This window comes from Castanea sativa, chromosome 12, assembly GCF_040712315.1.
Source record: "Castanea sativa cultivar Marrone di Chiusa Pesio chromosome 12, ASM4071231v1".
Taxonomy (NCBI): domain Eukaryota; kingdom Viridiplantae; phylum Streptophyta; class Magnoliopsida; order Fagales; family Fagaceae; genus Castanea; species Castanea sativa.
The window spans coordinates 37,659,299-37,686,729 of NC_134024.1; the positions used below are offsets into that span (position 1 = coordinate 37,659,299).

The window sequence follows — 27,431 nt, forward strand, 5'->3', positions numbered from 1 at the left end:
AATAGAATCATATATTTGTAGAGATACAACAAAAGTTTGAAAAATATAGATCACTTGAAAAAAGAATAATAACTCTTCTCAAAACAAAAGAGAGAGAGAGAGAGAGAGAGAGAGAGAGAGAGAGAGAGAGAGAGAGAGAGAGAGAGAGAATAATATCAATTTAACACATCCAATTTTTTTCCCAAAAGAAACTCAAAATAATAGAATGATATATTTGAAGAGATAGAGAAATGGAAAGTTTTTTTAGAAATAGTTCAATTTTTAAGGAGAACAAATTATATTCAACAAATTTTAGAGAATTAAATGTTGAATAAAATAAGATGAGAAAGAAAAAAAAAAGAATAAAAGATATAATAATAAAAATCAAATTATCCAAATCATGTTATGTAATTGAATAATATTATATTCTTATATACCATTTTTAATTCTTTATAATAGAATAAGATAACATTTAACAATCAAAGAGAACAACTGTAATATTTGAATGTGTCTATCAATTATTTGAGTAATATCAATTGTAAATTTGTGATGAGCTTTGATTAAAACAATAATCTCCTTAGGAGAATGAGAAATTTAAGTAATTAATTTGAAACTTAAAAATATTTAGTTGTGGAAATAAAGAAAGGAAAACATAACACACTATAATAAAAGTTTAAAGAATATAGATTACTTGAAAAAAGAATAATAGCTCTTCTTACAAAAAAAGTATAATATCAATTAAACACACCTAATTTTTTTCCCAAAAGAAATTCAAAATAATAGAATAATATATTTGCAGAGATAGAAAAATGGAAAATATTTTTAGAAATAGTTCAATTTTTAAAGAAAACAAATTATCTTCAATAAATTTTAAAGAATTAACTATATATTATACCAGTTGGTTTCAGTTTACTCAACTAGTAAAGTCTCTGATAGTTGAATAGGAAATCTGGTGTCCAATCCCCACTTACACCAAAAATTTATTAGTGTCTTGATTTGATGATAAAAAGTGATTAACAGGAGCGGATGTCATAGTTTGAAACTCTCTAAAAAAAAATTATACATTATACCACATTACAAAGTAATTATATATTCTCACACATAAAGTGAGTTTGCAACTGGTTTACATAATATTGATTTTAATCACTTTTCGAAGATTTTTTTTATAATTTGGTTGTTTATAACTTGGCCTTAAATTTGTTAATTCACACAACTGGGTCTCAAAAGTCAAAACCCTAACAGTGTTTTTTTTTATTTTTTATTTTTTTATAATTTTAAACCTAAACCCCTAACATAAACTATGTCATTGGCTTTCTAGGATTTGATATCATCATTTAAAACAAGTGGCTGTAATTTATTGGTTAGGAGGACTATTGGGCAAGGCAAACATGGTCCTCTCGGTTTAATTGGTATCAATTGGGGAATTTTCTCATTGATAAATTTGTATCCAAATCTAACTTTCCTGGAGGCCTTCAATGAAGGTAGAACTTGGGTTTAGACTTGTTCGGCCCTGAATTCAGTTTCAAATCCACTAATCTTTTAACATCTTTCTCTAAGTCAATATGCTGCAAATTCATTAATTGTGCTATCCACAAGTCAAGTTAGCCACAATTATGGTTCATGGACCGAATGCTAGTGAAGTAGGGATTTGGGCACTCAGTATCCAAGAGTAAGTAATTAGGTCCAAATACATGGGGTCTTCTTAGAATTCCACTAAGAGGAGTGCTCATCATCAGTCCCCACTTCACGTTATAAAAATTAGAGCACAGATTGTTATCCTTGTCCATGGTCTATAATAATCGTTTATTGAGAAAAATATACAAAACTATCCTTCATAAATCAGAACTTGTGTTGATGCACTTTCTAAAGATATTTCTTGCCCAAACTTGACGTTCTTTGACCCTTGTTGATCACGTTGCATTCTTCCAACACTTTGTGAAAAAAATGATTTTGTTGTTGAACTAATTGCTTTACAATATCTTATGAGATTCAAAACCCATTTTGACGTATGAGCAGCCACAAAGAAAAAGGCTTCATTCTCTTCATGATGGAGCTAGAATTGTCCTGATTGGACGGTCTGATTTTCGGTCAATCTTGGTCTTTTTTTTTTTTTTTTCGCAAAATTAACATTCTTCAATATTTTCTTGAAATTTTTGACTTCAAATCCTGTCAGTGTAAGTATTGTACAAATACAAGAACAAGTGGGTACTAATAAGAAAAGAAAGGGAAATAAAATAGAAGTAACAAACAAGAGAGCAAAGTAGCAAACAAATAGCTTCGAACCAGTTGAAATGGAGCACAATGCTAATTAATATGATGATTTTGATGAGGCTTGAACCAATGCCAATTGACATGCATTGATTCTAAAAATATGTACGATGCAAAAAATATGAAATATGTGCAACAAGAAATGACTTTTATACACACAAACTTACATGCTTGCGCATTTTAAACTGAAATCGTGACTTAAATTTATACACGTGTGCGTTTTAAACTAAAATTATCACTTCAATTGGCAGAGGCAGTGACTGCCTGTGATTTGTAATTCTGCCAAGTGTCACTTGGCACTGTAACTCATACCTTACTATATAACCAGGCATGGGGGGTGACAAGAATTCGTATCAGTTATAAGAGAGTATACTTGCAGTTAGAAAGCTAGGCATGACAACCATTCAAAAGTCTCTTCTATTTCATATTCTTTTGCTCTCCTCACTTCCAGTGAGGATCACATCATCTCCAACAACACAAGCAGAAGCTCTCATCAAATGGAAAAACAGTCTCTCTCCCTCTTCATCCCTTAATTCATGGTACCCCACCAACCTCAACAATCTTTGCAATTGGACAGCCATAGTTTGCCACACCACAGGAACTGTCTCAGAAATAAAACTGTCCGATGCAAACCTCTCTGGCACACTTACCCAATTTGACTTCACTTCATTTTATAATCTCACCCACTTGGACCTCAACAACAACACACTTGGAGGATCGATACCACCAGCCATCGGCAACCTCTGGATGCTCACTTACTTGGACTTGGGCAACAACCAGTTTGAAGGAAACATACCTACTGAGATAGCAAAGTTGACAGAGCTTCAGTATCTTAGTCTTTACAACAACAGTCTCAATGATACCATCCCCTATCAACTCAGCAATCTTCAAAAGGTATGGTACTTAGACCTAGCAGCAAACTACTTAGTATGTCTTGATTGGTCCAACTTTTCAGGCATGCCTTTCTTGACCCACCTCAACTTAATGCTCAATGAACTCACTTCTGAATTCCCAGAGTTCATAACAAGTTGCCAGAATTTGACATACCTTGACTTGTCTCAAAATTATTTGACAGGCCCAATACCAGAATTGGTATATACCAATCTGGGCAAGCTCACACACTTCCACCTGACCAACAACCTGTTCCAAGGACCATTGTCATCAAATATTTCCAAGCTTTCCAAGCTCATAGAACTTCGCCTAGGAAATAATAATTTCTTCAGTCCAATTCCTGGAGAAATGGATTTGATGTCCGATCTTCAAACACTTGAATTGTATAACAATTCATTCCAAGGGATGATTCCTTCCTCAATAGGCCAACTCAGGGAGCTTCAGTCCCTTGATCTTCGAAACAATGCCTTGAATTCCACAATCCCTTCTGAGCTAGGCCTTTGTACCAACCTCACCTACTTGGCCTTAGCAGTGAACAATCTCACTGGCCTGCTTCCTTTGTCATTGTCCAATCTGACCAAAATTACCGATTTAGGTTTATCAGATAACTCTCTTTCTGGTGATATTTCACCTAATTTAATTGCTAATTGGACTCAATTAGTCTCATTGCAACTCCAAAATAATCAGTTCTCCGGGAAAATTCCTGCAGAAATAGGCCTGCTGACAAAGCTGAAATATCTTCTTATGTACAATAATACGCTCTCTGGATCAATTCCCTTAGAGATAGGAAATATGAAAGATCCACTACAAAAAAAATGTCTATTAGCGACCAAGAATTTTTGACGGACCCAAAAAGCCCTCTCAAAAAATATTATTTGTGATGGAAAAATAATGCCCTCGCAAATACTTGGTAAAATGTGCAATATTTGTGACGAAAAAAAAAAGCTGTCGCAAGTATGTGTTATAGCTGTCACAAATACTAATATTTTGGAGGGAAATTTTCCCTCCATATTATTTACGAGGGATAATTAAAAATCTCTCGCAAAAAGTGTATTATTTGTGACGGTTAAAAAAATGTCGTCACTAATACTAAATTTATTTGTGAGGGTTAGGACTGACCTTCACAAACAATCATTAAAATGCAAAAAAATTTGGAGGGAAATATTCCCGCCAAATTATTTCCGAGGGACAATAAAAATTCCTTGCAAAATGTTTATTTTTTGGGTGAACGAAAAATATACCCTCACTAATACTAAATTATTTGCGAGGGCTACAATTGGCCTTCGCAAATAATCATGAAAATATTAATTTTCTTTGGAGATAAGTTAATTCTAAGATTCAAAGAATATAATGATTGGTGATAAAGTGATAGGAAGTTTGTCTTCAAAATTATGCCTATTAAAATTCATAATATCTTATTTTTCATCTCTAGTTTTCAATTAGGCCACCAACTTATAGATGGTTAGCTCAAATTCTTTGAAACCTTTGCACTCAGCTTGATCACTTTGAACTTCATAATTCTAATTTATCCATCATTTTCTATCTGTGTAATTAACCCCTACAAGAATTACATGATCGCTTCTTTGGAAAGTTGAATGAACTAGACTATAGTAAAAATGTTATTTACATATCCACAACACATAGCAGTCAGTGATTGCCAATCACTCATAGTACTGGGAAATAAGATGAACAAAAAAAAAACTCAATTCAAAATCAGTGCAAAGCAATTAAGTGGTGAGAATTGGAGGCAGTAATTTAGACTTGGATCCAAGAAGTTTAGCCTTTGTGTCTAGGAAGAATTCTAGCCATTAGGGTCGCTAGTCAGAAGCCATCCTACTTGCCAACCTGGTACAAGCCATCTCTTTGATATGAACCCTAGTGTGAGAACAGGCACTATTGATCCAAATACTCCCATTGGCACAAATGGATTAGTTCCAAAAGTGAGATATGATAAACTTTATCTGCAACCACCGTAATGTCCACTTTCTTACCGTCCCTCGCAATCTAAAATTCGAAAAATCAACCACCACTAACATTAACACCCTAATTACAAAAAAATAAATAAATAAGTTTTACTTATGAAAACTCACGCTTATTGCGTAAAATGTTTCTAAACCATTAAATCCACCATTGTGTTACATGTAAGTAACAAGATCATACAAGAGTCTAGCAAAATAAACTAAAATTTAATCGTTGTTTCGCCACTAAAAGCTTAGTCATTCTTATTATGAACATATATAGACATTTTGATATTCTTAAAACAAATTTGACTCTACTTCCAAATAGACATTGGCTCAAATGATAAAGAAATCAGGTAAGGAGGTAAATTTTTAATGCTATTTTTTGAGTCGATTGTAGTTAATATATTAAAGTTCAATACCCTCGCTAATAACCTCCATGTATCCAAGAATTTTGATCAAGCTCAAATATGTAGTCTAAATTGTATTCATGACTCCATTGTCCTTGGCTCCCTAGTCTAAAGTGCATGTCTGAGACAAAATAGATATATAAGCATGAAGGGGACACATTCATAAAGCCAACAATAGTATCTCTTTCAAAAAAAAAAAAAAGTAACTTCAAGCAATAATCACATATTAAACTCAATGGGGTCATTAAGAGCATTCTATACTTTTAGGGTAATAGCCTTAGATAATTAAGAAAGAGAGCATGGGATATAAATGCCTGTACCTTGTCTGTAACTAAATTTCTATTTCAATAAGCATCCTTAGTATTATGCACACAAATGACTAATCTGGATGAAGCCAAATACGGTGATGGAGTGGAGGCTGTAAGCCTTTGAAGTCACTCGATTATCATATTCTCAACACCACTTCTACTCCAATCTATATCACCATCCTCATTTTCTTCTTGTAGCACATTTGCATTATAGTGTAAATTTTCTTCTTCTTGGTATGGCTCTTCTTCATCTTGGTATGGCTCTTCTTCATTTGATGGCATTTCATAAAGGTTTCGTGGTTTGGTTTCAATCACAACATTCCATGTGGGATCTTTTATTCCATTAACATAGTAAACTTGAGTTGCTTGACATGCTAATACAAATGGCTCTACGGTTTTCAACTTTCGTGATGTATTAACAATGGTGGTTCCGTGCCGATCTCTCTTATAGCCAATTCCTTCACGAGATACATCATACCAATCACATTTAAACAACACAACTTTGTTCCCTTCAATATATTGAAGTTCAACAATGTCTGTTAGTTGTCCATAATAAGGCACATTGTAGCTTTGATCCTCCCCTCTCACCATAACTCCATTATTTTGTGTTCTTTTACTTTCATCACATTGATTTGTATGAAATCTGAACCCATTAACATTGTAACCTCGATAAAAAATAGCCCTTTTCTCAGGGCCCCGAGCTAATGAAAGCATATGCCTATCAACTTGCCTTGTATTATATAAGTTGGTGATCTGCAATAAAACCTAAATAAAGTTAAACTCAAGTTGTAGTAGTTAAAGAATAAACAAACATACATTTTCAAAATAAATTACTCTCTTACTCTTTTTTCAAACCACGCAATAAATTCTTGTCTATGCACCCTGTCAATGTCGAGAACACCAGCATTTGTAAGGATGTTCTTATGTTCTCTACAATACGCTTAAATATCCTAATCAGTTTTAATATCATATCATGAGAATATCAAAGAAGTAATTTTTGTGAAGATCATCTTACTCAACAAATCCACAAGGCATCAACACAATTTTGAAGGACATAAAATGTTGCTGCATTGTGAAGATCATCGTTCAACTCACACCTTATCGCTTTCCCTAAATGTCGTCCGTGTGTCGAGAATATGGACAATTGAGAGGTATTTGCACATGCGGAAGTACCTCCATCATAATTTCGCTCTACCCGATTAAATTTGGTTTCTATTCCATGTCAATAGCGAGAACCAAATGTAAGACATTCATCTCGCTAAATACTTTTCCCCGCAATAGATCTTCGCCGTGCCTTATTACGGACATAATTCTTAAGCTTGTGCAAATACCTATATTTGAAGGCATAATATGAAATTTTATCAAAAACAAAATACTAGTGTGCAATTGTAATTTAGATTATAATGAAATTTTGTAAACTTTACCTCTCAACTGGGTACATCCATCTGTATTGCACTGGACCTGCAACTTTAGCTTCCCATGATAGGTGAATGGCCAAGTGAACCATTACATCAAAGAAAGAAGGTGGAAAAATTTGTTCTAATTTACAGAGGGTTATTGCAATTTGGGTTTCAAGACGATCCAAATCATCCATTCGTAACACTTTGGAACACAATTCTTTGAAAAAGTTACTTAACTCAGTCAAAGCATCAGATACTTTTTTAGGTAAAAAGTCACGCACTGCAAGTGGGAGTAATCTTTCTAGGAAAACATGACAATCATGAGTCTTCATACCAGAAAATTTTCTCTCCTCAATATTCACACATCGAGATAAGTTTGCAGAGTAGCCATCTGGAAATTTAAGATTTTTTGCCCATAAACATATGGCCCTTTTCTCATCATTTGATAGAGCATAGCAAGCTGGGGGTAGCTCTATCTTCCCATTAACCTCTATGGGGTGGAGCGTATGTCGTATGCCCATTTCTTTTAGATCAAGACGAGTGCTTAAAGAATCCTTCGTTTTATCTTTAATATTCATAATTGTCCCAATCACACTGTCAAATATATTTTTTTCAACATGCATCACATCCAAATTGTGACGTAACAAAAGTGTTCTCCAATATGGCAATTCAAAAAAAATGCTATGCTTCTTTCAATTATGAAACTGCCCATGCCCTTCTAGAAATTGTTTTTTCTGGCCTTTCCCAAATATAATTGGCTTTAATGGAAGAATTTGTTTTAACACATCATTACCGCATAAACCGTTTGGGTGTCGTCTTCCTTTCTTTTTACAATTAAATTGTGACTTCATTTTACGCATTTTGTGGTATAAGGCAAAAAAACGACGATGTCCCATATAGCATATCTTATGTCCATTTCGTAACCTGCAATGAGTAGTCTCACTATGACAACAAGGACACGCCAAATTTCCCTTTGTACTCCAGCCGGAAATAACAGCATATGCAGGGAAGTCATGGATAGTCCATAACACCGTCGCTCTCATCCGAAAGTTCTCCTTTGCCGAAGCATCATATGTACACACCCCATCTTCCCACAATTCTTTCAAACTCATCAATCAACGGCCTCAAGAATACATCAATGTCATTCCCGTGACCCTTTGGGCCCGGTATAAGTAATGACATCAATGAGTAAGGCTCCTTCATGCACATCCAAGGAGGAAGATTATATGGAAATAAGATAATAGGCCTTTATTAATCGTATTTAATATTCATATTTCCAAATGGGTTAAACCCATCCGTAGCTAGTCCAAGCCTAACATTACGGGGATCCATTGCGAATGACTCATGAATTTGGTCAAATTTTTTCCAAGCTTCATTACTGCCGGATGTCGTAACACTCCATCATTAACACGTTTTTCATGGTGCCATTTCATATCCGCAGCAGTCTTTGTTGACATAAACAATCGTTGTAGCCTTGATTTAAGTGGAAAATACCGCAAAACCTTCCATGGTACCTTTTTATTTTTCCCTTTACCACCCTTATTTGGCTGCCATCTTGAAAGTTTACAAACTGGACATTGAGTCGCTTCTGAATACTCCTTATAATAAAGTGCACAATCATCTTTGCACGCATCTATCTTCTCATAATGGAGGCCTAGGTCGTTGACTATTTTTTTTGCCTCATAGTTCGAGCTAGGTAGTCTCTCACACATAGGAAATGCATCCTTTAACAGCTCCATCAACATACTAAAGGACTTGTTGCTCCATGATGATATGCACTTTATGTGCAATAACTTGACTATGAAGGACAAGCTTGAATACTTTTCACAATCTGGATACAAAGGTTGTTTAACTGCTTCCAACAATCTATAAAATTTCTTTGCATCTCCATTTGGCTCTTGTGGTTCATTTCCACTTGATTCCTTGTCACGCACCACTTGTGGATAAGCATCCTTGATCATATCAAACATATCACCATATAGCATACCATCATCATCATTACCTTCCACTTCACTATCACCTTCCTCTTCACTATCACCTTCCCCATGAAGGTACCAAGTACTATAATCTCTCCTTATACCCCTAAATAAAAGATGATACTGGACCTCATCTCGAGTCCTACGATACCTATTGCTACAATCAATACACGGACAGTTGATTTTCATATCTCCATCTATTGAATGTTTAAATGCATAATCAAGAAAGTTTTCAACTCCATTAATATACTCAGTGCACGATCTAGTAGAAAGATGCATCCAAGATTTATCAACCGTCATTTTATCTACACCATTTAAAGCATTGTATTAATCATTACTAACACTGATGGTGCTGATAGTAAATCTGCATACGTCAATTTTAAACAAACATGAACGTTTCATACCAAATTGGAACAAAAACCACACTCTTTACCGCTTCTCCAACAAAGCTTCTGCAAACAATATCAAGGCCTGCAAATTGCAAAGAAAATCAATGGCCATGCTTCATAAAAAAAGCATAAAAAAGCATAAACACAACAGACACCTTTCATAAAAAAGCATAAACAAAACTAAACAAAAATCACCTCAAAATTAATTGGGATGTAATTAGTACATACTGCAACTTGGTCTTCTCACTTTAGTGTCTAGTCACATTGAGGGAGAGTAAGGATTCACCTATATTAATCCCGTAACCTTAATAGCCAACAAGGCACTCTTGCTTTGCATGATTATCTAAAGCTTGGAACAACTCAAATTATCATAGCAAATTAGGGTAATCTTATAGATTTAATTCGCCATTAGCCAATTTTTCTATTTACTTAAAACAACAAAAGCTCAACACTCACATAATATAATTCATGATATGCCATTTGGTTTCCCTCCACTCTTTTCAGAAACACAGGGCACTGGAAACTTATCAAAGTGGAAAGACACCTACAAAGTCCATAAATAGTAGGCTACAATAAACTATTATTATTTTATAGACACATAACTCCTAATATCTAACAAATTTGAAGAAACCAACTCAACATATATTTACTAATAACTTATTTATAAGAAGATGGCCAAAACAATTGATCACCTGCTCTTACGTTGTTGCTCTTAGCTAAAATATTTGTTTCAATTCAACAAATTTCTAAAAATCGTTCTTCTGTTCAGATTAAAGAAAGAATAAGGATGGTTTCAAAACATATCAGAGCACCAATTTTAAGTACCAAGGCTGCAATTACAACTAGGACATGTAAAAAATTGCAGAGTCATTAGCAGAAACAATTTTTTCAATTGCATTCCCCACTGAACCATCCCAACTTTCATGAACCAACAACTGCCTACAATAAAACAAGTATGAACATATTGAGATATTTTGTATTCATTCATGTTCGGTAAGTTCAGGTTCAGATATTGGTAAAGCATACACAGTGAAAACCATATTATATTAATATAAAAGCAAAATAAAATCAAACTAAATTCATCAAAAGCCTTTCCAATTTTAACTGTGACAAATAAAAAAAATTCTCTCGGGTCCAATAACTACTTTCTCTGAAATCATAAAAGACTCACCGGCGCCGTTTGGAGAGAGAAGAGCGAGAGACGAAGGTGGTGGTGGTGTGTAAGTGTAACAGGGAAAGATAGAAGAAGGAGGAAAGTGATTGGGATAATGGAGAAGAACTGAGTTAGGCTATGGCGTGAGGAGTTGAGAATTTGGTAGAGAGATCTTTCGCCGCTTTTCTCTTCTGCTTGTTTTGGGTGTCTTGCCGCGCAGCTTCTTGTTGTTAGCTGGAGTGAGTTCGGAGGGTTAGAGGGAAAAGTGAAAAAATTTAGAGGGAAAGGGGAATTGTGTTCCAGTGGCCGGCCGAATAGTATAATCAAATAATCAATAGATGTAGTGGCCTAGAGCCCTTAGTAAGAAAAAATGCTCTCATATTTTAATCAATAAATAAAATAATATTTTTGTTATCAAATAAAAAATAAACAAAAAAGAAAAAAAATGTTACGTTTATAATATTTTTTACAATATTTTTATAATAAATGTTAAATAATAAGTTGTTATAGCCTGTTATTGATGGCAAAAAGATAATTATAGTGGTGTTTTCAAATAGAAAACAATAAACAACTTAAAACCTAAGATTTGTTGTGAAAAATATTTTGAATGTTGCACTTCTAAAAAATAAAATAATAATAAGAGTTGAGTTATCAAACTTTTACTTGTTTTCATCTAGATCTACCATTAATCCCACTTTTTTATTAATCACTATCAATCTGTCATGTCAACAAGTGTGAAAAGTTTTGTCAAATTTTTTGTGTTTATAAAATTTCTAAAAAAAGAAAAAATTATATGTTGTTCATGTTAATTAGTAGTAATTTTGTATCTGAAATAGACATGACAAAAAGAAAAAAAAAATACTATGTACATAAAGCACCTAAGTACCAAAACTAGTAATCAAATATAATCATATAAAATTATAAACAAATAAACAACTAAAAAAAAAATTTGTCATGACATGAGAGAATAGAGATTCATTATTCATGACAAGACAATTCGCAACACTAGCAAGTCTAACACGTTACCCAAGGTTGTCACAACAATTCAAAAAAAAAAATATCATTCAATGGTCAATGCTTACTAGCTAAACTGTAGTCCATATGAAAACAACAATAGCTAAACTGACGTGGTCAAGGCTCGCCTCCTTGGCCTGGCCATCCGAGGGTAGGGTCTACTCGACATCGACGTGGCATCCTTCACCTCAGATATGACAAGTGGCACTATTACCATATTAAATTTATGTATCCCACAACATGTACTATTCTAAACTAACATATAACCCATGTTTACACACGAGAATGTTCAATTGTGGTGGTACTATTAATGTTAAGCTTGGATTATTAAACATATAGAAAAATAGTTCAACCAAGACTTTTATATTTTGGAGTAATTAAGTTCTATAATACAATGTCAAATAAATAAATAAATAATTTACATTTATGAAAGTTTAATGATCATTTGATTTTGTTATCTCATACTAATAATTGATAAGGAGTAGTGAAAAAACGATTAACTCCAAACCGTCCATGGTCGTCCATGCCAAAGGTCGTCCATAGGAAAGCACATGGACGACCCACAGGTGTCCAGCATGATAAACAAGACAAGCCACCAATGGTCGTCCATACCAAGGGTTGTCCATAGGAAAGCACATGGACGACCACGTACGTACTTGGGAAAATTCCAAGAATAATTCCCTTACTCAAGGTGACCATGGATAATGGTTCCAAGGCACGAGTAATACCTGGGTTCACCACTGTGCCTTCCAATGAGGAGTTTAACCATCAATAACAGTTACAGAATGATGAAATATAACTCTCGTGGCGGTTGTGAAAGTTACCCTTAACTCTCTAATCTCCTAAAATACAGGGGGAGTTACAAATCTAATAACCGTTTTTGGGGCACACTATATAAACGTCCATTTAGACTAGACAAAGGTACGTTTTTAAAAAAAAAAAAAATTCTTGAAAAGTGGGAACTCCAGAATTTAAGAGAAAAACTAGCTTTGGCATCGGAAGGTTCTTGGCCGGCAACCCCGGTCACCTTTGATCATTGTTATTTCTTTTTCAAGCCATCAAGACAGCTAGTAGTCCTTTGAAATCCAAAGCATCCAGCTTACTGATTATTTTTACATCATCAATAATAATAATACTAATAATAAGACATTTGAAGATATTAAAATGGTTTTTCATCATAATGTCCAAGGATTAATTATTTAAATTAGAAAAAAGAAAAACTAGATTAACACCTAATACACGTGAAAATCCAAGAGCTTACCAAAAAAAAAAAAACACATAAACATCCAAGAGGGATATTTATAAAATCACCAAATTTTATGGTCGGCCAAGCCATATGACCATTGTGTACGTGTAAGTGATTGATTGACAACATAATTTTGGTTGCAAGTTCAATTAATTTTGAAAAAGGATTTTAAGAATAATTAAAAATAATAATTAATTATAAACATGGCCGGTTCAACAAATTTAGGAGTCTTAGTCGAAATCTTTAAGCGGAACTTTTCTTAATTATTTAAATATTAATTAGATAATATTTATTTAACTTTTAATTTTTTTTATATTTAAAATCTATTTATCATTTTCTTTGAAATACAAAATTACTAATTAAATTTTTATATTTAAGTTTCATTAACATTTCCTTTTAAAATTACTTAATCTTTTAGTAAATATTTATAATTAAAATAAAACATGATCTGTAATAGAAAAATTATTAATTTTCTGGAATAAAAAATTATTTATCACATAACTTAACAAGTTAATTTTAATACAAAATATATTATCCTAAAGTTGTAATATAATTAAATTAAGTATACGTGTACTATAGTGTTGAAAATAGAAGCACTAAAAAGTAGAAGCACTCCCATAAAATAAAGACAAAGAAAATAGAAGCTCTCATCTGAAAGTGGAATGCTTTATTAGAAAACGTGTAACTCCTATGTTGATGTAAACGTGTAACTGTGGTCTTCACATGGGTCTTGACTTCTAATGACTCCCTGCAGATTGACATGAGAAGTCATAGCATAGAAAAAAGTGAAATGCTTCTCCATATTTCTAGCTAATGGCTCTCTTCACTTCCTTCAATTTTCACTTCGGACTCAAGTCTCCAGAGGTCAGATTGAGTGCTTTGCATCCGTGGTCATGGGCCTCATGGCTTCCTCCCCTTTACACGCTTCCTCACCTCTTCACTCCTTCAGTCTTAGTTCTCTACTAGGTTCTCTCAAACTCTCTCCAAACTCTTAACATACCACAACTCTTAACCTATCATGTGTGTCTTTGGCACAAGAGTCACCAATCCCAGCCAACATCTCCAAACATTTCAAACCATACCATACAAACTCATGCGGCTTCACATCCTTCAAATCAAAAGCCTACAATTTTTTTTTCCAAAAAATTTCCCAATTCAAAAAAAAAAAAGTTCACAACCTGTTCGACAAAATGCCTCACAGAAACAAACAAACTATATTTTGCATTTTTCCCATTCCTGCTCTTCGCAATCAATTGATGCAGCCTCTATTTTACATTTCAAACCATACCTTGTCGATTCTCCTTACACATCTTGGGTCGTGCTCGCAAGGTCTCGTCCTCAATCTCACTTCTCTATATCTAGGATTTTTAAATTTTTATTTTTTATTTTTTATTTCTTTACTATTCAGTGTTATTGGCCTATTTGCTGTGTCTTCAAGATATCCTGGATCGTTTCATACGGTCAAGAAAACAAAACCCATTACTTCAAATAGAGCAAAATGTGAAAAAGATTGCTACCTTTTTTTTTTTTTTTTTTCTTTTATTTTGGTTTTGAGGTTAACTTTATTTCCTATTGTTAGGGTTGCTGAGAAAATGTACACAAGTCCTGGAAAGAAAGTTTAGATCTTTCTGTTTTTTACCTTGCTTCCTTTTTGATTTTATAGAAAAGAATGTGAGAAGTGGTTGTATTAGGTTCACTGCAGTATATCATTTGCTAGAATCAAACTTTCTACACGGATATAAAAAATAGAATTTCTCCTATTTTTGGTTATGAGGTCCTCAGATTGTTTATTCCTTTTATAAAAAATAGAATTTCTTTTTTTCAATATCTAATTTATGGTTTAAATTTTATTTTTAATGGGTTTTGTATATGGTTATAAGATCTTTGAATAAGCTTTCAAATATTTCCTTCTTTGATTTTTATTTATTTTTTATTTTTCTCTTTGCCGCTACTTCACATAAGTTTCACTCTTTGCCGCCACTTTGTGCTAAAAATTCCCGCACAAATCCTACTATATATTTCCTGTTTTTTGCTAGGCCTCCGGTTCATCACAGAGAGGCTAAGAACGAAACCAAAGACAAGGGTGTCAGGTACTGATTTATCCCCTCCAGTTTTATTCCTTGCGCCTCTGATTTCTCTCTCTCTCTCTTCCTAATTTCATATTTCTGTTTTCCATTGGCAGATTTGCTCAATCTTTTATAGCTTTTGGTGATCCATCAGTCAAAGGTACACGCCTAAAATTACTCATTTCTTTATAAGATAAGTTTGAAAGATTGTGGAATTCCGTGTTATAAACCACATGAGTTTGAGAAAAGACTCTTAAATCAATCATGTCATTGACAAAGAAGATATCCTAGTTCAATAGGAATTGAGATGCTGTTCAATTGAACTGTTTTGCCACTTTCTTTTCCATGTTGGATGTACTTTGGACCATGGTCAATTTTCCACCGTGTTTAGCACTCTCCAAGATTTATTTATTTATTTTTCCGCTCTCTTTGTCACTTTGCTTCTTTTTTTCTTTTCTTTTTTTGCCTATTTCCACATTGAATGCACCGAATAGGCTGTCTTTTTTACAGGCTTGCGTCTAGCTCAATGTGTCACCAATGTGTAGCTTGTATTTGAACTTTGAATAAACTAATGTATTACTGAATCAATCTTAAGGATTGATGTGATAGAGAAGTTCGTTTGGTTTATTTTATAGCTATAGGCATATAATACTGTCCTAGTTTATAGGATTCCAGTTTTATAGGAATATAACAGTGCAATTGCAGTATGAGATTTAACAATTGCCGTATGGATCATTATAAAAAAAAAAAAAAACAGGTTGTATGGAACACAAAATATGTGAGAGTTAATAGGAGCCGTGAAACACACAATATTGCAGCTTTTTTTTTTTTTTTTTTTTGAATTCTGTGATGTCTTTTTGTATTGTAATGAATTTCTTAACAAGGTGATTTCATATAATAAGCTATCCTTGTGCAGCAAATATGCAATGGTTTAAGTTTGTTCTTCCAGTCAACAGTTTATACAAATTGTATCCAGAATTTAATGTCAATATATCCATTTATTTTCTGTATTTGTTGATTTGGTGGTTTGGCACTTGTTCTGAGGTTGTTCCTCAGTTATTTCCATGTTCCATAGTATTATAGTAGATGAAAGGAAACAATTCAATTGATGATGATAACCTTTGGACACCACAACTTGAAAAACTATTTATTGATTAAAGTGTTGTCAATTAAAATTTTCTGTTTTAATTTATCAATGTGATAGGATGATGAGCATGTATTTAGATTTGGAAAAATTGTTAGTTATATTTTTTTTCACAGTAATGTCATTGAAGTAAAAACTTTGTGAGTTAGGTAGAGCTGTGTTTCATGTGTAATTTCACATTAATATCCATAAATGCTAGTGTTCTTTATTTTTTGTGATCACATTAACATATTTATATTCTACTTTCATTGTGTTGTTTATGGAAACAATTCAATTGATGATGATAACCTTTGGATTCCACAACTTGAGAAACTATTTATTGATTAAAGTGTTGTCAATTAAAATTTTCTGTTTTAATTTATCAATGTGATAGGATGATGAGCATGTATTTCGATTTGAAAAATTTGTTAGTTATATTTCTCTTCACAGTAATGTCATTGAAGTAAAAGCTTTGTGAGTTAGGTAGAGCTGTGTTTCATGTGTAATTTCACATTAATATCCATAATTGCTAGTGTTCTCTATTTTTTGTGATCACATTAACATATTTATATTCTACTTTCATCGTGTTGTTTACAAATGTTAGTTTTTCTAATAGTAGGTAGGCATGGCAAGGAAAGTTAAGAGGAAAGGTAAAGGCATTAGTGAGTCTCAAGACTCTCAAGTACAAGAAGCTCAGTTAACTAGGCCTTCCTTAGATCATAATGAAGTTTGTGAGCAGGAGCTCTCACAAATTCTACGCCCTTCATCTGAGCCTCAAACTGATGAAGGAGCACCTCAGGCCTCTAATTCCATTATAATAGGTAGTATTTACATTATATACCCTTTTTTTTTTTTATCGCATTTACTTATATTCATAATTTATGTTGTGATTTGGTTGCACCTTCATAATTTTTAATAGTATTTGTTTTATCAATAGGTACTAATGTTGGAAAAAAGAGGGGTCGAGGAAAGGCTAAAGGCATCAATGCTGGAGATGGTGAAATAGAGGTTGAGATTTATGATGGCAAGTGAGTGACTTATTGCTATGTTGGTTTATTGAAATTAATTATGGTATCATAGCTATAAGATATTGTTAACATGTTTGATTTCAATTTTCAGAATTATTACACCAAAAGCCACTCGAGAGATTACCATTCTTTTTCACCAAAAACTTAATGGAGCTTGGACAAATTTTACTGCATGTATCACCTAAATTTCGAGCTAGAGACTTTATATGCTCGATACAAAGCTCAACGCTTTAAGCATAAATAGCCAGATGAGGAAGTCAAGAAAGCGTTTGTAGAATCAGTGAAACACCGCTATTCTGATTGGATGTTTCGCATAAGAAATCCTATTTTTCAGAAGTACGAAAAGAAAGAAGATCGATACAAGAATGGTCCTTCTTTCATTCCTACCACTTTTTGGAAAGAGATGGTGGATAAATGGATGGTGAAAGATTGGGGGGTGAGTGTAAATGGAATACATGTCATAAATTCTCTTACTCTCTCTCTAACCATTATTTGTTAATATTTTCATAGAAACTAATGTTCTAGTGTATGAATTTTGATTGCAGGAGACAAGTTTGACAAATAAGGGCAACAGAAATAAGTCTAAAATTTTCTCCACTACAGGTTCTGTACCAATGGCCAAGTACAGATATGAAATGGTATATTATATTATCATCAAATAGTTTTACATGTTACTGTGTATTTACATAGTTTAATAACTTTACTAATGTTTTTTTTTCTTTTAAATATTGCAGTATCTTGAGACGGGCTCTGAGCCTAGCCCCATTGATTGCTTTAAGAAATTTCACACAAAAAAGAATGGCAAAGAATGGGCCACTGATCATGCTAAGACATTATATGTATGTAACTTAGACCAAAATTTTAATTTTGTTATCAACTCTAGTTTTTTTGTTGTTTTCATTATCCACATAGTTTTTATTTATGTGTAGGAAAAAATGGATGCCATAAAGGCCAAAGCTGTTTCTGAAGGTACTAAGACAAATGATTATCAGATCTTTCGTGAAGTGGTTGGTGAACCAAGTCATGGTCGTATTCTTGGCATGGGAATAGGTATTAAGGCTAAGGATGTGTACGGCTTAACTTCATCTGGTAAAGGTTGTAGCAAACGTTGCAGAGAAGATTTTACAAAAGAAAAAGAAGATTTGGAGGCACGTCTTAGAGAGGAAATGGATTCCAAACTTGCAAAAGTTGTGGAGAAGCTTGAGGAGAAGTTTGCACAAAAGTTGCAGTCGATGGGCATACCACAACAATCTGACATAGATCCAGCTACCACGGTACAATCTCAAACTTATGCTTTTGCCTTTTGGATCTTTTACAACTTTCTATTGGTTTGTTGTGGTTTACAGCTTGCATCTATTATAATATTATATTATTTAATATTTAGTTTTGATAAATGATAATACGACTATGACACTATTTACTGTTTTGACAGTTGTGTATAGGTTTTGTATGTCATATGTGTTTTGTGGTTTACGTTTTACACCATTATTATATTATTTTAATTTATATTTAGTTTTGATAGTGGTTTAAGTAATCAAATTCAGTTATTATTATTGTTAAATTAAAAAAAAAAGTTACATTGAGCGATTTAGGGATACTAGAACCGGTAACTGCTCCTATGGTCGCTTTATGCCTTCATAAGCAATGAATAGCAAACCTGACTTTTTTATCTGTCTCGGAGCCTCTTTGCTAAATAGGTTAGTTGCAATACTGCTTTCTTTGCACATAGCTTATTCGAGACCATATGGAATTTATTGTTGTTTATGATATATTATTATATGATTAGATTTGATATGGTATATGTGTATTTATTTATTGAAGCATTGATACAAATTCACTTTAATTGTTTCATTTAAACTCATGTTTAATGTTTATTTATTTATTTTTTAGGATGGTACTAGCAGAGATGAAGACCACAACTCAAACAATAATATGGAGGTTGAAAACAACTTGGAGAGTGACTCAGAGGAAGACTAATATAGATCTTGTCATAGAATAGTTTAAGTTTAAAACAATGTTTAATTTCAGGATTTCTTTGGATATTTTATATTTTAAAGTTTGAATTTATATGAATTTTTATCTTTCAATGGATCAATTTTTAGTAATTATTGGACTATTTTATCAATTTTTAGTAATTATTTTACTATTGTAACATGATGGTTAAACAAAAATGATATAAAATAAATTAAAAATAAATAAATAATAAAATATTTCAAAAATTATTAAAAATATTACCACTGATGACATAAAAATTTGGTCATAAATAACTTTATAGTGAGGACAAAGTCCCTCGCAATTAATAGAATTGCGACACTTTTTAACCTTTTGCGAGGGGGTTAAAAATCCTTTGCAGATAACTAATTGCAAGGGTATAAATGTCTTCACAAGTAGTTATTAACGACGACTGTTTTCCCTCGCTAAAACTAAGTTGCGAGGGGTTAAAAGCCTTCACAAATAAATTTTAGCGATGCCATTATTGCGAGGGTATAAAGGTCCTCACAAATATTTATTAACGATGACTGCTTTCCCTCGCTAAAAATAAGTTGCGAGGGGTTAAAAGCCCTCACAAATAAATTTTAGCGATGCCATTATTGCGAGGGTATAAATGTCCTCACAAATATTTATTAACAACAACTGCTTCCCCTCGCAAAAAATAAGTTTCGAGGGATTAAAATCCCTCACAAATAAATTTTAGCGATGCCATTATTTGTCATTAAAAATTATTTCGTCAATTTGGAATTCGCAAATAACTAATTGCGAGGGTATAAAGGTCCTCACAAATAGTTGTTAACGACGATTGTTTTCCCTCGCTAAAAATAAGTCGTCGATTTTTCTCGTCGTTTGGTAATATATTTGTGAAGGCAAATTTGTTCAGTAGCGACGGTGAATTGCCTTCGTAAATTATTTATTTGCGAAGGTATAGTCGCAAAATCTCTTTTAGTAACAAGAGCAAATACGACGGCCTTCGAGGGCTATATGCCCTCGCTAATAACCTTTTACGACGATATTTGAATTTTTGCGAGGGCATATGGTCCTCGCTAGTAGACTCTTTTTTTGTAGTGATCTATTTGCTTTAGACCTTTCAGGGAACCAGCTTTCCGGTCCAATTCCTCAGACATTGTGGAATCTCATAAACCTTCATGTCTTACAGCTTTTCTATAACAATCTTAGTGGCATACTTCTACCAGAGATTGGAAAAATGAAGTCTTTGGTTACTCTTGATCTCAACACTAACCGATTGTATGGACAGTTGCCGGAAACCATTTCTCAACTAAATAGTTTACAGTCATTCTCTGTGTTCACCAATAATTTCTCTGGCGGCATACCCACTGACTTTGGGAAGCATAGTCCTGATTTAAGCTACGCTAGCTTTTCAAACAACAGCTTCTCTGGGGCACTGCCATCTGAATTGTGCAGTGGTTTTGCTCTTGAAGATTTAACGGTGAATAACAACAGCTTTACAGGATCCTTGCCAGAGTGCTTGAGGAATTGTTCAAAGCTACATAGAGTCCGGCTTGATGGGAATAAATTCACTGGAAACATTACAGAAGCCTTTGGAGTTCATCAAAATCTTAATTTCCTTGCTCTTAGGGACAACCAATTTGTTGGTCATCTCTCATCAATGTGGGGAGAATGTAGAAATCTCACCAATTTACAGATGGACAGAAATAGAATTTCTGGAAAAATCCCTGTTGAGCTTGGGAAGTTAACGAAATTGCAAGTTCTAACGCTGGACTCAAACAAACTGTCTGGGGAAATTCCAGATGAACTGGGAAATCTAGGCCTGCTTTACAGGCTTAATCTGAGCCAGAATCATATGACAGGAGAGCTCCCTAAGAGTCTAGGCAATTTGAGCAAGCTCCAGCATCTTGATTTGTCAGAGAATAGCCTGACTGGTAACATACCAGTAGAGCTTGGCAATTGTAACGGCTTATTGACCTTGAACTTAAGCCACAACAATATATCTGGTGGCATACCATCCATGCTTGGCAACCTAGTATCACTGCAATATATGTTGGATCTCAGCAGCAATTCCCTCTCCGGAACAATACCTCAAAACCTTGGAAAGCTTACAGCGGTAGAGTATCTCAATCTTTCACATAACTACCTATCTGGGAGAATCCCGGAAGCATTATCAAGCATGGTTAGTCTACGTTCCATTGATTTTTCTTACAACAACTTGACGGGTGAAATCCCAACTGGTAAAATTTTCCAGCAAGTGCCAGCAAAATCTTATGTTGGAAACTCAGGTCTTTGTGGAAAAGCAGAAGGATTAACTCCCTGCAGTCCAGTATCCCTTCCCCACAAATCCTCAAACACTACAAAAAAGGTCCTTATTGGTGCCATTGTTTGGGTTTCTGGCTTATTATGTCTTGCAACTGTTATTGTTGGAATTCTAGTATACAGTCGAACCACCAAGTTCTATGATGAAGAGGGTAGTAGTATAAAGTATGAGAGATTTGAATCAATGATATGGGAAAGAGAAGCAAAATTTATGTTTGGGGATATACTGAATTCCACTGAGGACTTCAATGAGAAGTACTGCATTGGGAAAGGAGGATTTGGAAGCGTTTACAAAGCGGTGTTGCCAACAGGTCAAGTTGTAGCAGTTAAAAGGCTTAACATTTCAGACTCTAGTGACATTCCCACAATAAATCGCCGAAGTTTTGAGAATGAGATACGAATTCTGACAGAGGTTAGGCACCGAAATATCATTAAGCTATATGGCTTTTGTTCCTGGAATGGATGCTTGTTCTTGGTTTATGAATATGTAGAGAGAGGTAGTCTAAGAAAAGTATTGTATGGGGTGGAAGGGGAAGCAGAACTAGGCTGGTCTACAAGGGTGAAAATTGTGCAAGGAGTGGCTCATGCTATGGCCTACTTGCACCATGATTGCTTTCCGCCAATTGTGCACCGGGATGTGTCTTTGAACAACATATTGCTGGAAATGGAATTTGAACCACGGCTCTCAGATTTTGGCACCGCGAGACTATTAAGCTCAGAGTCATCCAACTGGACAACAATTGCTGGGTCTTATGGTTACATGGCTCCAGGTAATCGAACATTTTAGTAATCTGTATATTCTTGTTCCCATTTCTTCAATAGTTTTCCAAGTCAAAAAATAACTGACTAGATTCATAGAAGGGAAGTGGTTCCAATTAGTTTGACTAGTAAAATCTTTTGCTGTCGAGCAAGAGTTTTGAGGTTCAAACCCTGCTAACAATAAAAGATTGAAACAATATGGGTTGTTGTCACATGGTAAACTATTTTCCAGTAGTTTTCAAAGACAATGTTCTCAAAATAGAAAGTATTTTCCTCATATCTCTACTATGTTCTTATTTAGATTATACATTGAACATAAATGATTTTTACACTTTTGGTATGGAAATGTTTCAAATAACATTTTTTTTGGTTTCATTTTCTACTTATTTTAATTTGTAGAGCTTGCACTTACAATGAGGGTCACAGATAAGTGTGATGTTTATAGTTTTGGAGTGGTGGCATTGGAAGTCATGATGGGAAGGCATCCAGGGGAACTTCTAGCATCCTTGTCATCATCATCATCGGCTACAACAACCTTATTTGAAAACCAGGAATTGCTTTTGAAGGATATTCTAGACCAACGCCTTCCTCCTCCCACAGGTCAATTGGCAGAGGCAGTGGTGTTTGTTGTCACCATAGCCATAGCATGTACGCGTAGCACTCCAAAATCACGAACAAATATGCGTTTTGTTGCACAAGAACTATCAGCTCGAACCCACGCTTTTCAGTTTGAGCCGTTTGGCATGATTACTATTAGCAAGCTAACAGGCTTTCAAAAATAAAACACTCTTTGGCTAGTGAGTGTGTTTTTTGGATATGGCCTAGGAAGGGTTGTGGCTATGCTTACTAAATCCTAGTTCATAATTTTAGGAAGTTAGGATCAAAGTTTGCTTGAAAGGGCTTGAGTAAATTTTTTTTTTCTTAGTCTATGTAAGCGCTGAGTGAATAAGATGTTCAATCTCTAGGCTCAAAATAAGATTCTTATGGACTGGGAAAAAAAAATATAAAATTTTAATTATTTTCTATGATTGAATGGTAAGATCTAGAGCATTCAAGGCTGTAACCCGTAAACAACTTATGGGTGTAGAACATCTCAATCGTTGTGTCAAGGTATGTGGACAATATCTTAAACTCCTTAGACATGTAATGTCTTTTGGCAAGAATGCAGAGTCTAATTCAATATAACAATTCACTAAGCCTATAAATAAGTTCTCCTCCTCCTCCTATTTGGATATATACACCTCTAGTTTATATAGAAAAGCTAATTCGCATTCTTTGTGTTCTTTACTCTTACTCTTTACATAAACATAGTATTGGAAGTCATGATAAAAAGGCACCCAGGGGAACTCCTAGTGTCCCTATCACCATCTTAGACATCAACTACATCAACCTTATTGGACAACCAAGAATTTCTTTTGAAGGATGTTATAGATCAACAGGTCAATTGGCAGAGGCAGTGGTGTTTGCAGTCACCATAGCCTTCGCATGCACGTGTACCACTCCAGAGTGGCGACCAACCATGCATTCTGTTGCACAAGAACTATCAGATCAAACCCACGCTTTTCTATCTGAGCCGTTTGACATGATTAACATTAGCAAGCTAATAGACTATCAAAAATAAGGAGAAATTACATTTTATCACCTTAAATTAAATCTCATGTTACACTTTGTACCATAAATTTTTCGAATGCACTTTTTACACCCTAAATTATGATCTTGTTACACTTTGCACCTTGACGTTAAGTTTGCCGGTAATTTAGATAATAAAAAAATGACACTACATGAAAAGACCTAATTTCCCTTATTCTCAATGCTTTAAAAACAAAAAATAAATTACATTTTAGCACCCTCAACTATACTCTTTATTACACTTCGCACACTAAACTTCAAATTTTCATCCAAATTAATAGCAAACTTAATAGCAAGGTGCAAATGTAACAGGAGTCATAGTTTAGGGTGCAAAATATGCATCTAAAAGGTTTATGGTGCAAAGTGTAACATGAGGTATAGTTTAGGCTGTAAAGTGTAATTTCTCCCAAAAATAAAACAATCTATATCTAGTGAGTGATTTTTGGTTTTGGCCTACGAAGGGTTGTGACTAATGCTTATTAAATCCTAGTTCAAAATCTAAATATCAAAGTTTGCTTGAAATGGGTTGTATTATGTATGTGCTTAGTCAATAAGATGTTCAATCTCTAGGCTCCAAATAACTTTGTTATGGATTGGGAAAAAAAAATTATTATTGTCATTAGTTGCTAGAATTGAATTGTAAGATTTAGCATTCAAGACCGTAAACAACATAAAGTTGATAGAACATTTCAGTCATTGTGTGTAAAGGTACCTGGACAATATCTTAAAACTTTTTGGGCATTGCAATATCTTTCGGCAAGTCCATGAGCCGATTGATTTCTGATTTTTCTTGCTCTCCTGTCATCTATCCAAGCTCTCACCCCCTCATCTTTCTCACCACCTGTCTAGCTACCTCACAACCCATATCTCTAGAAATTTTTAATTGCATGTTTGACTAAGTTAGATCCCACAAACACAAAACCAATAATAGCCAAACATACAATCTCCAATATCCATTATTTTTTATTAATAATCTATAAAATAATGTGTGCTAACAATCAAATTATTCACATTTAATCTTTCAGTTTTGCTTAATCGATCCTTGACCTACAGCTCTCTACGAATCGTAGGTAATAAAAATTAAAGAGTTTTAGTTTAGAAATCCGATAGCTATGGAGTAACCCGAAGAATAAATTTGTATATACCTGTATACTCTTTCTTTCATCAAGCCACATTGTATACGATTTTTCTAGTTTGGAAAAATTAGGCTTTACTAGCTAGTTTGGAAATATTACAAAGCATGGGATGGACACTTTTTTTATTTGTTGTTTCAAGATAATCACTACCTCCTTATTTGATAAATAGATTACTTTTAGAAAATCGAAACCTTTAAAACAATTATCGTGGAGTGGATCTCAACAATAAAAATACTAAATGATTTAAAGCTTTATACCGGACAATGGAGCGGATTTGAACATTCACAATTTTTTCTTTGTTATTCCAACCAAAATCACTTTCAATTTGATAAAAAATCTCATCACTCTTTATAACTTGTACTTTATATATATATATATGTTAAGTTTTAGATCCTTGTAAACTAGATTGTTTAACCTAATTAATTAACCAAGGTGATTAACAAGATTGTTATTCAAGATTAGGTTAAACACAAATAAACACAAACAGTTAAGCCGTGGAAAAATAAAGAACACAAAGATTTGATGACCCAGGAAAACCAAATAAGTAAAAAAACTTGGGAAGGATTTAACCTAACTATCCTCAAGGTAAAAAACAAATCCACTATGAAAAAATTGAAGTTTTTACAATAGAACTTAGACCACTAATATTCTATTGCTACCTCGAGTAGAAACCTAAGCACCATGACCACGTGATAGCTCCAAGTCTACGGACTGCTTCTTTCTTTGATCTTGCAACAACCACAAGTCTCCTACTTGTGACTTTGAGACTCCACTTAAAGGTTTAAGATCTTCTTAAAAGTTCTTTATGTAGCAACTGAATCAACCATCAAGTTCTTGATGTGAATCTTGATCTTGATAGCTCTATGTGTATTTATGAAGGTAAATACTTCTCAAATCTCACAAAAGATTCATCACACAACTTAACAAAGACTCTAAAGAGATTTTGGGTACAAAACCTTAGATCTACAAAAGAGGCACTCTTCTCTCTCTGAAAAGCCTTTCAAAAACGTGCTTAGGGTTTCCTTTATATACTAGAAGAAGTAGATTTGAAACCCTAATCATTTTTGGGCTTAAAATGTTGTTGGGCTAAACTTAAAATTCTGCAGACCCGTATTTTGATCGGTCGAGCTTGTCTTTCGATCGATCGAACCAGGTAGTTTCTGAACTCTTTTTTTTGCAGCTTGTATATTCTTGAATCTTGACTTGTATCATCTTGAGCATTGTCTAATAATACCTATAGACTCTAGGATTTATATCTAGATAAGTTTGTGTTCACGATTTGCCAATCGTTCTAAACTTTTAGAACCTAACAATCTCCCCTTTAGTAATTCGTGACAAAATTTACATATAAAATGAAATGCTCAAATACAAGAATAACCTAGTACAATAAATTGCCCAAACTACAATTCAACCTAACTACTATTTATCAGTTGCAAAAGTAGATAGCAACCCAGTATACTATTTCTTTCATCAAGCCACATTTTCCCACGTAAGAAACAAAATCACTGCATGGTTAGAGCATTTAAATAAGTTCATTCAAAAAAAAAAAAAATTCTATTTTAACATAAAAAACTATTTTTTCTATTTTGCATAACTACTTTTCAAAAATACCTAACTTTATCTATTTTATATTATATTTTATTAAAATAATTTTTCTTTATCAATTTTTTCTTACTTTCTCAAATCATCTTTCTCTTGCACTTTATGTATATCAGACTATTAGTAAAGAAGTATTAAAAATAGAATGCACTGAATAATAACCGTGCAAAGTTAAAAGTAAAAACAATTCAAATTTACACAAATTTATATAAATTAATATAAGTAACTTTTGAAATTATATATGCAAAATTTACCCTTATCTTATTATAGAATTAGGGATGGCAATTTAGATCTGACCCATGGATACCCGGCCCAGCTCGACCCTAATGGGCCGGATTTTACTCGACCCGATAAAGAATAGGGTTGGGTATGGATTTTTTAAAAAAAAAACCTGAAGCGGGTCTGGGTCAGGTTCGGATTTTATCAAAAAAACCCGGAACCCAACCTGGAACCCGGCCCGGATATAACCCGATTAGGTGAAATTACAAAAAACCCCCACTTATATATATATATATATATATATATATCATTGTAGCAATGAAACCCTAAGCCAGCCCCTCTCATTCCATTTTCACCCAGCCACCTCTCACTCCATTTTCACGCCCTCAGCCCCTCACGCCCTCGCGCCTCATCACGCAGCCATGCCTCAGGCCCTCACCCTAACCCTCAATCTCTCAGTCACGCCTCACCCTCACTCTCATACACTCACAGTCACTGACCCACCCTCACTCTCATGCACTCATAGTCACCGACCCACCCTCACCCTTGTGGTTGTTGCCGTTTGTCACGGAGGAGCACAAAATCCATAGATCGGA

General features: G+C 33.9%; 3 protein-coding genes across 3 annotated transcripts; all 3 read left to right on the forward strand.

Moving 5' to 3' along the window:
- Positions 1-2,640: 2,640 nt before the first annotated feature.
- LOC142618739 (uncharacterized) lies at positions 2,641-23,034 on the forward strand. Its single transcript, XM_075791748.1, has 3 exons — positions 2,641-3,936; positions 20,271-22,263; positions 22,652-23,034. Exons 1-3 carry the CDS (start codon positions 2,641-2,643, stop codon positions 23,032-23,034), a joined length of 3,672 nt encoding a protein of 1,223 aa, XP_075647863.1.
- Positions 15,006-17,394, forward strand: LOC142619395 (uncharacterized). The gene is made up of 5 exons (XM_075792485.1): positions 15,006-15,082; positions 15,175-15,218; positions 16,798-17,002; positions 17,119-17,209; positions 17,301-17,394. The coding sequence occupies exons 3-5, from the start codon at positions 16,807-16,809 to the stop codon at positions 17,392-17,394; spliced, it is 381 nt and encodes a 126-aa protein (XP_075648600.1). The 5' UTR covers positions 15,006-15,082; positions 15,175-15,218; positions 16,798-16,806.
- LOC142621321 (uncharacterized) lies at positions 17,513-19,240 on the forward strand. Its single transcript, XM_075794639.1, has 5 exons — positions 17,513-17,645; positions 17,755-17,847; positions 17,944-18,048; positions 18,139-18,483; positions 19,100-19,240. The coding sequence occupies exons 1-5, from the start codon at positions 17,514-17,516 to the stop codon at positions 19,184-19,186; spliced, it is 762 nt and encodes a 253-aa protein (XP_075650754.1). The 5' UTR covers position 17,513; the 3' UTR covers positions 19,187-19,240.
- Positions 23,035-27,431: the final 4,397 nt, after the last annotated feature.